Below are 13,512 nucleotides of genomic sequence, written 5' to 3'. Positions count from 1 at the left end.
CGGAGCGCGGCAGCGCCGGCTGCCTTTCGCCCGGGCAGGAAGGTTGCCTTCAGAGCGCGCAAGCCTCATGGCAGTTGGTGCTTTTAAACCAATAAGGCTGGGACGAGAGAATAGCTGCGGTTTGCATTACAAAAACAAAAACAAAACCCGAAGAAAAAAAAAGGGGGGGGGGAGAAAAAGAAGAAAAAGGGGGGCGAGGAGGAGAGAGGGCGCGGGAGCGGCAGCGTGCCCCCAGGCACTGCCTGGGCAGACCCACACGGCTGAGCACACAGGCGGCGGGGCTGGAGGCAGCCCAGCCGCGGCTTTGTCTGCCCGCCGCCGCCCCGCTCCGGCCCCGGCCCCGGCCCCGGCCCCGACCCGCGCCCCTCCGCCCCGGGGCGCGCCCGCCCCGCCGCGCCATGGGAGGCGCCGCCGCCGCCGCCGCGCTCTGAGCCCGGGAGCGCGGAGGCTGCGCGCCGCGGAGACGGCGCGCCCCGGCACCGTGAGTACCAGGCGGGCGGCGCGGGCGCGGACAGCGGCTGCCGGCGGCGGCGAGGCGGGCAGCGCGGGGCAGCGGGAGAAGCGAAGGGGGAGGGAAGACCAGCGAAAGAGGGGGATCGCGGCAGCCTGGGTGCGAGCGAAGCAGCCCGCGGTTCAGCGGCGGCGGGGACCGACCGTGCGCCCGGCCGCGGGGGAACTTTCTGCCGTCCCGGAGCAGGGCAGCGCTCAATTATAAATCACTAGGTGCAGCAGTTAATTTTGGCCGTGTTTCAGGCTGGGGTTTGTAGGCTTCCCACAAAGCAGATGTTAGGCGGTTCTGTTTATTGTGATCGGCCAGGTTTGGGGATTCTCCTGTTTGATTGCCTGGAGCGCTAATGGTTCGGCAGACAGGAGTACCGGGATGGCGAGATGTTAAATGGGGGGGGGAAATAGGCGCGTCGTGTAGGAAACCCGGAGACCCTTCTCAGAGAGACGTGAGAGCGTGAGAAAAAGAATAAAAAAATTGAAGGAAGAAAGCCTGACAGAGATTTTGACAGCGCTTTCTGAAGCAGGAAATCCTTTTGCTTAATATGTTTAAATTTTCCAAACACCAAGGAAAACACACAGATCCCCGCAGGAGAACTTTTCGAGATGACAGAATAAACATCTATGTAACTGAAACAGTTGACGTTTATTGACATTTTAGGTGGCTTATTTAGAACGATGATCTTAGAACGAGGAAGTTAAAGACCTTTGGAAGTCTCATTAAATTTACATCGTGCTTTTGAGCAACCGAGACCCACGACACATTCCCAAGTATGTATTTCTCTCGGTGTTTCTGACAAACACCAACAAGAGGAAGGACTGCCCTTTGCAGTGAAAGGTTTCTTCTGGAAAAGTAAAGGTGTCAGTGCATTTAAAAGTGTTTCTCAGAAGGCGGTTGGGTTTTGTTGGGGTTCTTTAGGTAAGTAAACATTTAAAAATGAAGCAAGCAGAAGAGATAAGAGCTTTCAGGGAAAAAAAAGAGGATAGTATATTTCATGTAGTTTGTTTAAATTTAAAACTGATCACGGAGAGGAATTTGGCATAAGAAGTGGACATGTTGTGTAGTGTATCATTGGAAGTTTTTAACGTTAGATACCACGTATAAAGAATCTTTTCTTTTCCATCCCGTACTGAGGCGGTTCGCAAGCATCTGCCAGAACACAGACTGCTGGTTTGGCGTGTAAAATAAATTAACAATGTGTATATGGATCTGTAAATATATATATATGTGTGTGTATACACATGATATACTTTTTGTGTATATAAACACGTATGCACGCAGCGTTCTACGTGTTGCTCACGAACCCGTGCCATGCAGTATTTAGCCGAGCACCTCACTGCTGTCGGAGTTTTCCCAAGGCCTGGAAGGTCTGGAAATGAGCAGCCATCCCCTCTCAGCAATTCTGCGCAGTGACAGACGGCTTGAGTCACGCTTCGCCTTTGGAGAGTGGAGAGAAAAAAGAATGAGTAATCATTTTGTTTGAATTGCAATAAGTATGAAATATTTCTCGGGAGCCAAAGAAATCCTGGAAAAGCAGAAAGACATTCTTAAATGGCTGGTCAGAATAGGAGCGTTGTCACATTGTAGTACTTCTTTCTTAAAGGGAAGAAAGTGTTGGGGTTTCCAAACGTTTCATTCATAAGCGTATGAAATGAGCACGCAGGATAGCTCTTTCAGAAGAATTTAAACTAGCAATTAAAAATGAAATAACTGTAATTACCTCCTTCTGGTTTACTAAGTGCAATTTGTCTTTGATGTGAGTATCTAGTGAAAAAGCTCTACCTCCTCACTTAGAGCCCAGCCATATGATTATTGGGAGAGTGAAAGTATTACCAAGTTTTATGTGTTGCCAGCAAGGTGCCTTTCTGTAGCCAATTTGCATTTTAGTTTTGTAACATTTTGGCTGTTGAAGCCATTACGCCAGTAGATACTGATTGCACAGCGCTTTTAAGGAGGCAGACAGTGCTGCTGGGGGAAAAGTCCTCTTTGCTCCCTCCTTCCATCCCCTGCTAAAAATGACAGATTTTTTTTTTTCCTAAGGAGGAACACTCTGATTTGAAAATTGCCATTGTCTTTGAAATTTGCTTCTTTAAAGTAGAACTGTTTTAAGAAAAAGCGCGTGTGCTGGCTATAGTTTTCTGGGTTGACTTCTTATTTTCACTTAGAAAATTTCTTTTCAGCTGGAAAAATGTTTTAAATTATAGCCATTTAAAAAAAATTGCTCCTAGCAAGCAAAAATACTGTGGAAAACCTGTAATTTAGACAAGTACCTACATTTTATTTGCTCTGTGCTGCTGAAATTTAGAATCCCTTCCCATTTACAGTTTACTTTTCACAGAAGATTATTAACTTTTTGGCTTCATACATGATATTCTGTCAGATGCTTTTGATTTGTAATTTAGCAAAGTATAATAAACAGTGCAAAAGTCATGAATTTTCCTCCGCATCCTGAGCTCTGTGGTAGGGAAAATGTGATAAAATGTGTACCTTAAGTCTTGTTTGATGATCTCTCAAAGCAAGTTTGCCTTCTGGAAATAATTTCTGGGGTTGAAGAGCATGGTATTAACAGATTTAATGTGGCTATTCAATGGATTGGTGGAGTACTATGTGAGGTTTAACAAAATGAGAGAGACAAATTGAACATCAACAAAACCTACATCTGTGAAGAATTATAAATTTAATTAGAAAAAAGGCAAACTTAAAAGACCTCATTAACTAATCAGAATTTGATGTTACTGATTTAAGATTCTTAAATGGATGAATTTTAAGTGGCTTTGCTATCATTGTCTTTTTTTTCTCGCCATGCCCTGATCTGCAATCCCTATTAAAGAGAAAGATGTGAATGTTGTTTACAACAATCAAATTATACACAGTAATATTTTTGAGGCATTAAGGAGAATGTGTATGTCATTTTTCATATAAGGCAATTTTAGTTTAAGCGGAACGCAGAGTATGAAGGGTGAGTGACAGCTCCTTTTTTCTCTTTTTGATTTTTTTTTTTTTTAATGTGTTTCTTTGGCTGGCCGGGTAAGGCCGTTGCATTTTTTTTTTCACTTTTTGTTTGATATGTGAGTTATGTTGCAGAACTTCAATTATCCAGAAATCTGTTGGCAAAATGGGAGAATGTATGAGAGCAAGCACACGCCACCCAGAAACGTTTTTATTCTATGAACCGGTCATCATAAGTGTGGTTCCTTACTACGTTGTAATTTTGTACTACACATAAAAAACTGAAAGCATGTGAAGTGTAGCATTTTGTAAACTGTAACTAATTTCACTCACATCTGTGTCTAATTGTTGTCTGCATTCACATTCTTGAGAGTAGATTTATTTTTCCTGGACCACTCTGTGGATTCAGCTGACCAGCCTAAGTGAGGATTAGTTGTTTTAAAGTTATTTTGATTAAAGAGTCATTTTTAAATATGGTAACGTGCAACACATGGTTTAAATAATCCTTGAGACACAAAGGAATATATCTAAAGTATGTCTAATGAAAATGAAGATTGTGGATATGAATTTTCACAAATCATAGAGTGTTAGAGGACATATAAGGTATATATTTAATTCACTATGCATGAGCTGGATTTTTTTTTTTTTTTTTGCCCTCTCCCATGAATCCTTAAATGAAATCTCTCTCCCTATACACACACGTGCACATATAGGTATATATTTGTAAGTGTACGGAAGTTACTATTTTTTTAATTTGGGTAAATAAAATAGTGAGGATTAATTGTATTTTAGAGTTTAGTGAAGTATGAATAATACTGTAGGGCACTTTGGAAAATATCAGTTAATTAAAGCATCTATTAGAAAAAGGGAGTTTTTTCTATTATAAAAGATATGTTTTAAAGGATCGTGTGCAAGAGGGAGTGAAGATAGCTCTGTAAGCAAACTTAGTTCTCACCTATAATTTTTTCCAGGTGTTTAGAAGTAACAGCAGAAACATATCCTAAGGCACTCTGCTGTAGTTTCTGGGGTAAAGAACTAAAAAAAAAAAATTAAAACAAAATGCAGTTTTGAATGTATTTGCTCAGCAAGTTTGATTTGGCATGCGGCGATGTATTGAAAAGCACGTTATGCAGTACTTTAAGTACCCAGTTATAAAAAGATTGATGTTTTTCAGCGTGCATCATTGCATGCTTCTTGACATCATTTGTAATGTTCTGCATTGCCTGGCTGCCCCTAGCAGTTGTTTACTCTTGCTAGTAGTAATCCTGTCTGTGATTAAAAATAACAAAAAAAACCCTGCAGACACATAAGTAGGATTTGCTTGGATGATTTTTATGGCACTTAAAATGCCTCATCTCTCTTGTCTTTGCTCTGTGATCATTTAAGAGATGTCGGTTCAGGTTGAATGGAAACGCACATGGAGGATTCTCAGTGCAGACGTTAAGAGGATATATACCTTGCCCGGAGAAGCTTTTGTGTGCTTTTAAGCTAACAGTGTCTAGCAGCATATCTTCACCTGAATTTTATCACCTGCTGACAATTGTTACTGGCTACAGAGCAGAGTCTGTTAGCAAAGCAACAGTGTTTTTCTAATAGGATATGAAAATCTATTGCTCACCTGAGTTATAAAAGGAGTTGTTTTATTAAACCGGAAAATTATTGCTGGGCTTCCCTGTGGAACCTTTTCTTGATGAGTGACTTCAGAGGTAAACGCTACAGCTTCCTCCTATTTATTTAGCCAGAAGTGTTCTTTTAAGTCATTTTATCAGAAATCTCATTAGTGACTGGAATTTTTACAAGTAAGACCTTGCGCAGTAACTTGTGGGGTTTTTATTTCAATTTACCCTGCTTGGAGATGGGCTCGTTTTGGAGACGGTTGTGTAATACAGTTGGTCATATATTGAAGATCTTTACCATAGGTAGACCTGCCCCTTGTTGTCCCCCCGAAAAATAGCGTCAGCCTCTCTGGCTTGCTTCGCCCCTCGCCTTTGGGGTGAGCTGACTTGTGGGTTCCCCACTGCCCAGGCACGGAGGAAGGATGGCGAAGAGCGGAGGAAGAGGAAAGGCAACGTGGTGAGGGCAAGAAGCTGTCAAGAGTTAAGGGGATGGGAGGGAGAGATAACCCAGCCGGCGACAAGAAGAGGCGAGAGGGGTGGAGGATGCTGGGGGGCTCGGGGCTGGCGCGGCCCCGCGGCTCCCGCTGCCCTTGGCGGGGTTACCTTCGCGGGGTGCGCGGCCGTGCCGTGCCGTGCCGTGCCGGGGGAGGAGTGAGCCCCTCTGCAGCTGTCACGGGCCCCTGATGAATCACTATCCCGTCACTTGGCCGCCGTCCCCCAGCGCGGGGAGGAGGGAGAGAGACCTGCCGAGGAAACAACAGTTGAGCCTTCAATTTAAAGACAATATGCCTTTCACGGCCACCGCGCCCTCCTCCTCTCCTTTTGGGTTTAAAGGACAGAATTGTCATCCGCGCTGATATCCTTTCTTTAAATTGAGGCCTCGTAGTAAAGTGGAGTAATAGAGGCTTCTGTTTGTTTCCCTGGTTTACAGGTGCAGAAGTCCCAAACCAGTTCAGATGTTGCTGTTTCCTCAAGCTGCAGGTAAGGATTTGATTGGATATTGCTATTTTTCTGCAAGCCTTTTATTCATTTTTTTTAACTTCAGGTGATAAGTAAATATTTATTCTTGTTTTCCGCATTAAGCAGATGAGTAAGTGCTGGAGCGTCGCGTTTACGTGCGTGCAACCAAGTCTGTAAACCACGAGCACATACGCTTTGTCACTAAATTTTCTGACTTTATATTAGATACTGGCTTTTCAAACTCATTGCGATATCATCCTTTTTTATGTGTAGATTAGTTTAGGTAGTGAAATATGAAGTGAAGGATTTGTGTTTAGAACTTGTGATAAAATCTCAGTTAAAATGTAGAAGCTTCCTAGCTGAAATGACACTTAAGCTTAAGGATATTTATACCATTACTGTGGGAGGATTTTTTTATATAATTTTAATAGTCTTTAAAAGAGCCTAAGCATTTCTTTTAAACTGAAAAATTACTGGTTCAAATGCCTTGGAGGCACAGTAACCTATGAAGTTTCTACTGGGAGCAATTACTTAGACTGAGTACATCAAATAACATTCTCAGAAGTTGTAGGTATAAAGAAACGGAAGGATGGGGCACTTCAGTCATAAGCTTCCCCATCATCAACCAAGGGATATGTCATGGTGGTGATGACTGTTGGCCTTTTTATATAAGGCTATTAAAAATGCAAATCGGAAATACTCAGCTGCTTGTGTGCTGTCTAAACGTTTAATTTTTGCTTGGAATCGGAATTGCTCTCTTCTTATTTTGACTAAGTGACAGCTGCTGAGATACGGCAGAGTGCTAAGGCATACTAACGCCTATATGGATTCACTATATGTTGGTCATATCCCTTTTCAATTGGGCACGCTTTATGTAATCCACAAAGCAAACAAGTGAGCAGACAGAATAATGTTTTAATGCTGCATTTGTTTCAGCGGAAACAGAGGAACAATTAAGTAGTTTGCCAGAGTAAACACATACATCAGGAATATCTCATTCCCTGTCAGTAGATGATAGGTTTCCACAATTGCTTCAAGGGTTTTATTTGGTTTGGAGGCCCATTATATTGCCACTGAGTGGTAAATCTTGAAAATGCAGAGTGTTAATTTGTTGTTAAGAGAATATATGTCTTCGTATATTGGTGATTCCGTCTTTGTATGTATCTTAAAAATACAAGGTGACATGAATGTTTAAAGTACTGTACTTCCTAACTAAATTTTATTCTGTTAAAGGCTGGAAAAATAATTACGGTAGCTGGTCAGTCATGTGTGTGGGGCTACAAAATGAGTTTAGCACTAGAAAAGATCAAGTTGGGAGAAGCTGTTCAGTTTTTACTAAGTGTTTTCGGGATGTTGATTAATAGCAGGCTGCTTCTCATATAGGCAATTCCTCTGTAATCTATGTTAAATATGTCACTAAAACTAGTTGCATCTTGTTTTCAGGTCTATGGAAATGCAGGATCTAGCCAGCCCACATAGCCGACTAAGTGGTAGTAGTGAATCCCCCAGTGGTCCAAAACTTGATAACTCTCATATAAATAATAATTCCATGACACCCAATGGCACAGAAGGTGAGCCACCATTTTTTTAGTGTTTCATAGTTTGTTTTTTCTCCTTGTTGCATTGGTGTTCTTGCAGTCTGTAAGCCATATAGAGATAATGTTTTACTATTTTAGGTGTTATGTGTTTATGTAATATGGTGTATAGAGCCGATGATCAATGTTTATCAGTAGTATTATTATCAAGTTTCAGCAATAGCTTTCATTCCAGGTTTACGTTCCTTTCATGGAGTTTGAATGGACTGAGCAAGTAGTATGTGCAGAGCCTAAAAAAAAAATCCCATCCCCCCCCCCCCCAAGGTAGTTTAGTGATGAGAAAAAAGGAGGTGTTTACAATTGTCGTACTACAAAAGGCAATCTTTCCATCTTTTTCACTATTTCAGTATTTCTTTATGTTCTCACTTTTTGCAAGCTCCTAAGGCTATGAAAGTTTTGTCAAGTAGGCTAATAAAACTGAGTGTTGAAATTTCCTCAGGCTAGCTTGCTGCTCTGATGGAGTGGCCAAAATTCAAACAGGTGTAGTAATTCAATGGGGTAAACTGATACCTATTTTTCAAGAAGCAATCAGCCAGTTGATAAGTTATGTTTGTTCTCAGTAGAATACTAACAGCAGAACAAGCTAACAGCTTTGCCAGTAAGGACATATAATGAAACACAGAAGGGCTTACGTAATAAGCAGTGAAAAATACTCTTCCCTGTAACATTTCTATGGCAATAGTAGGAAAGATCGTATATAACGTTTGGCTAGCTATGTGAACAGAGATTTTAATACATTACTAGAAAACAGAATCGCACATCTTCAAATAATACTTTTCAATATAAATATATAGCTAAACAACTGTTGTAGCAATTATATGCCTTTTTCTTCCCTAAGAACTGGGTCATATTAGTGCTGTCAGACTGTTTAGGATTATGGACATGCATTGCATTCTTCCAGGAAAGGCACATGTCAGTCAAACAAATGTCGTCCCCCTCAATTCCCCAAACATCTCTGTTATTCATTCTAATTGGAGTCCTCTGTAGTGGGGAGGGTTTATGGGTTATCAGATTAACAGGCGTTCGTGCCACAGTTGTGTATAATTTACTTTTTGCTATCGCTGTAAAAGTACTGCTGCAATCAAATTTTAAGCCATTTGAAAAAAAAAAAAAGTAGTTTTTAAAAGAATAAATGAAGTGCTTAATGTGTTAATGTTGTTTAAGCAGAAAAATATTTCATGTCCACAGATGAATCTTCTTCCTTTTTAATGCCCAAGTACATTATTATGGTTTTATATCGTATTATCAGGTATATACCGGTTATTGGTACAGGATAAAATTGCTCGACCCTTTCAAATTAAAATTCCTCTTGCTCATGAAAGCCTTTGCTGTAAACTTCACCAGCTTTCGTACTTTCCATGTAACTTGAAGGTTCTTTAGTAGCACAAAAATAGGGAGCGTTCTTTGAAACACTGAAAGACACTCACCATCTGGCTCGCCTTTTTGTTCTAAGTAGTTGTTGTGCGCAGGCATACACTCTGAAAAATGGGGCACTTAATATTACTTTGTCAGGAAATTAGCTATATATTACATCTATTCATGCGCTGACCTCAGACAGCAAATAATTTTGGAAATAATATCCCAGCTTCTAGGTATATATCAGAGTTTATCAAAGAAAGTAAATTAAATCACAGTAACTTACTTATCTGACATTAGAATTTTAAAGTTCAGGCTTATTCATTTCGGGTGAATTCTACCCAGAAAGCTGTAACCTGCCGTACACATTTACCTTCTGAGACGAAGCCAAACGGTTTTCTTTTGTTTGCAATTTTCCCTCAGGTGACATGACCCTCCTCAGCACTGCAGACTGGTTGCTAAGCCCTAGCGCACAGACCCCCGCAGGTTTGGGTGGCTGCGGTGGGCGCCGCAGGCATGGGCGCTCAGCATGCGTTTTCAGATGTTGTCCAGAAAGCGTCCCGAGAAATAGCTTGTGCTTGGCGATTCTGGTCTAAACTTTCTAAATTGAAAATTCCTGTCTCTGATTGCTCTTAAGTGGCAAATAAGGAAAAGTTTGTGAAAGAAACATGATTGAATAATTTCTTTCTGAATTAGATGTGTGCCAACAGGCAAAATTTGTGAGCAAAGCAGATGCCTAAGAATCTGAAGGTGGAATTTTTGCTGTTAATCTGTTTTGTCTTGAGAAAATGTTTGGTTTGGGTGCCTTGAGCTGCTAAACAGGCTTAAGAAAAAATGGACTGAATGAAGCAAGGGTTTCTTATTTTTTTTTAATGCAAGGTGAAGTAAAATTATTTTTTCTGAGATTCTTGAAGCAGAATCCTGCTGAGGCACAAGTGGCAGATTGTAAGGATGCAGTCGTAAGGGCTTGCCAAACACCTTTCTTAAAATACTGCGGTGTGGTTTGCTTGCTTGTTGCACGTGGAGTGGAGATGTGGGTTGCTGAAGCTTCACATGTTAAATATAATATGTGAAACCAACGGCTAATCTGCTTCTCGCTCATTCTCACTAACATGAAAGAGCCCTCCTTTTCTGGTGTAAGGGACCTTCATGCGAATGAGAAACAGGGCCTCCAGGTATTTGCATGTCATAAATATCTTGTAAAGATATGTTAAATTTAATTTGACTATGGGTGTGATTTAGGCAAGTTTCCATACCCCAGAGTGCAGGATATGTTCACTAGATGAGGGGGAAGAAAAAAAAAAAAGAAGAAGGAAAAAAAAACCTGTCCCAAAGTGAAATGGCCCTGTTTCAAACAAATGTTCATGAATTCCTCTAAGGCACATTTTCAGACTTGTCTCTTATTGATGTTGTTCTACAAGAGGATGTGGTTGGAAGATAGCTCACTGTTATTAGCTAATATTTTAAGCTTCACACTTAGTGGTAAATTTTCAAAGCACTGAATGGGGATTTAGTTGTGTGACTGAGTCTGAGTTTAATCTCTGCATGCAGCTTTGATATAATAACTCTTTGTGTGCTTAATTTCACTTTGGTAGAGCAAAATTACTGTAGTGCAGAACTGATCAGGTAGTGCTGGCTGAGGACTGCAGCTGAAGAAATTGAGGGGGTTTTGGGTGACTGCTTTTTATTTCCTTCTATCTAAACATTTTTAAACAAGTCAGATTTACTACTTCTTGTCTCAGATAGCAATTCCTCTACGGGATTCTTTAAGAGCATGGTGATTTCTGTAGAACAAATGCTATTTTTTTTTAAGTTCGTTGCAGATCATGAGACAGTCTTCATAGCTCTGGTTGTATGTGTGGTGAGGGGAAAAGTAGAATTTCCTTAACATCTTGATTAAAAAAAATCGTAGCTAATAAGAAGTAATTACTTTCCTGGTGTTTGGTTTTTTTCTTCCTCTTCTCCGGGCCAGGCAGCATGGTCTTCAAACCAGTGATGGGGAAGTAACAAGGAAATTATAGACCCTGACCAGTCAAAAATTTCCCAGGATCAAATGCAGAGGAGTAATACTAAAATATCTGGCTAAAGACACTCAGAAAAATCAGTTCTGACATGCTAAGATAGTGCTGATGATATCAATACTGCAGTATTTGAGTTTTCCACGATAACTTTAAGTGTCTTTCCACAAAATACCCTCTGTTGTAGGGAACAGCAGACACTGGACATCATTAAAAATTTGGCCCTGTGTGACTTGCCTAAGAAAATCTGTTAAAAAAAAATAAAGAAAATTGAAGTAGGGATCAAAACGTTCATAGTCATGCCTTATCTCTAGTCTCCCGTTGTCAGCAAATTGCTGTGGTGGGTTGATACTGAAGGAGTTAAAGAAACAGTAAGAACAGAAGCTAATAAAATTGCCATTAGTTAAGTTTTATCAGACAGCTAGTGGCTATTCCCACAACAGTGCCCACTTTGGTGGATATACTTTAGAGGGGAAAGGCTGTGAGTAATCAATAAATTTGAAAGGAGTAGCAAAGCTGTTTTCCATAGTGGACAACTGCATCCAGTTTCTGCCTACAGTGATCTTTGCTTTTATCTAAAGAATGTAAATCAGTTCTGATGGATTGCATAGAGTGAGAAACAGAAGCTTGTGGCCTATCATGATGATGTTTTATGCAACTGGAATGGAAGAGAATAGATGAAGAACGGGAGAAGGAGCTGTGGTTTTCCAAGCAACTGCACTTCATTCACATTGGGAGTATGGAGCTGCTTCTGCCCTCATTTTTGAGTGTTCAGGAGGAAGAAGAGAAGGCATTTTCATATCAAGCGGGAAGGGGAAATGTATAACAAATTGAAGATCAGATTTTCAAAGATACATAGGAAGGGAGGCTTCAAAGGGAGTTGGACATCAAAATTCCTTTGGAAAAAAAAGGTTCTTGCTCTTTAAGTACCTGCTGCAACATGAGAATGAGATCCCACACAAAGGCATTCAAAGCTCCCCACTACGTGACTATCTGATGGGTGGCCATTAGAAAGGTTGTTTTAAGTCTGGTGAACGTAAATCCATCTTCAGGGTTTCAAAGGCAGCGCTGTCTAGTATGTTTGCTGTTGAGTTGCAATATTACAGAACGGAGAAAAAATTGTTTTCAGTATTTTCTGAAGTAATGGTGGAGTAAGATGTTGAAATCCATAGGGTATGAGCTGGTCGTTGTTATGGCACATGATGTAGATTTCTGTAAGTAAATGATACGTTGAGTATTCGTTGTAATTCTAACAATACTTTGAAGCACTCAAAATAGTTTTTCAGTAGTTGTGCTGGTTTTGGCTGGGATAGAGTTACTTTTCTTCACAGTAGCTAGTATGGGGCTATGCTTTGGATTTGTGCTGAAAACAGTGTTGATAACACACTGATGTTTTAGTTGTTGCTGCACCAGTCAAGGACTTTTCAGCTTCCCATGCTCTGCCAGGCGCACGGGAAACTGGGAGGGGGCACAGCCAAGATAGTTGATCCAAACTGACCAAAGGGCTATTCCATACCATATGCTGTCATGCTCAGCATATAAAGCTGGGGAAGAAGAAGGAAGGGGGGGACATTCGGAGTGATGGCATTTGTCTTCCCAAGTAACTGTTACGTGTGATGGAGCCCTGCTTTCCTGGAGATGGCTGAACACCTGCCTGCCCATGGGAAGTAGTGGATGGATTCCTTGTTTTGCTTTGCTTGCATGCACAGCTTTTGCTTTACCTATTAAACTGTCTTTATCTCAACCCACGAGTTTTCTCACTTTTACTCTTCTGATTCTCTCCCCCATCCCACCAGGGGGGAGTGAGCGAGCGGCTGGGTGGGGCTTAGTTGCTGGTTGGGATTAAACCACAACAGTAGTGTAATCAAGCCTGCACAATGGCAATCAATAATTTTGAATTTTGTATAAGTTATTCATAATTTTTAATAGTTATTCATAATTTTGTGTACTTTAGGGTGCAAAGTTGTGGTGGGGGATGGCAATCGGACAAAATGATCCTCCTTCGGGAGATGTTTGGGTTCTGGTATCTTTTAGTTGCTCATTTCTGGTGTTTCTGCCAATTATGTATGCTGAAGTTTCTAGATTTGTGTTTGTGGTGATGAGCTTTATGGTATGAAACTTGTAATTGATGCAGGGATGCCTCCATATTTAGACATCCTGAAATAATAGCCTGGTAAAGGTGAATCTAATCTTTGCATTTCAGTAGGGTGTTAGTATCAAGAACTATTGATGCTAACTTCTTTACTCAGCCCCAGAAGAGCACGAGAGGACAGTTGTGTGGCCAGAGGCAAAGACTGCAGTGGTCCCAGGCCCCAGACTGTTAAAAGCAACCTGGGGGTCTGTAGGGGCTAGTAATCTGGTCTTCAACCTGCCGCCACTTCTGGAGGATAAAAACCAGATACACATCACTCTGCCCGTTTATGTGAAGGCAAGGGGCTGACTTGAACTATCTTTTCTTCCCTGCTCTTCACCTTTTTCTTCTTGCTATGTTACACTGGCTTCCTTCCAGACTC

The 13,512-nt window shown here is 41.1% G+C and overlaps 1 protein-coding gene across 3 annotated transcripts in view; it reads left to right on the top strand.

Moving 5' to 3' along the window:
• Nucleotides 1–456: 456 nt before the first annotated feature.
• The window catches only part of EYA1 (EYA transcriptional coactivator and phosphatase 1), a 92,334-nt gene continuing 79,278 nt past the window's right edge, over nt 457–13,512 (top strand). For 2 of the 3 annotated variants that reach the window (XM_075494802.1, XM_075494801.1), the window contains exons 1-4: nt 457–481; nt 6,002–6,051; nt 7,474–7,601; nt 9,405–9,467. In XM_075494802.1, coding sequence (XP_075350917.1) covers nt 7,478–7,601; nt 9,405–9,467 — 187 coding nt within the window. In that variant the 5' untranslated portion in view covers nt 457–481; nt 6,002–6,051; nt 7,474–7,477. The remainder of the gene's footprint in view (nt 482–6,001; nt 6,052–7,473; nt 7,602–9,404; nt 9,468–13,512) is intronic. The other variant, XM_075494803.1, reaches the window with a different exon arrangement.

The sequence above is a fragment of the Mycteria americana genome, chromosome 2 (assembly GCF_035582795.1).
Source record: "Mycteria americana isolate JAX WOST 10 ecotype Jacksonville Zoo and Gardens chromosome 2, USCA_MyAme_1.0, whole genome shotgun sequence".
Taxonomy (NCBI): Eukaryota; Metazoa; Chordata; class Aves; order Ciconiiformes; family Ciconiidae; genus Mycteria; species Mycteria americana.
Note: the sequence above shows the minus strand (reverse complement) of the source record. Positions and strands in the feature narration are given on the sequence as shown.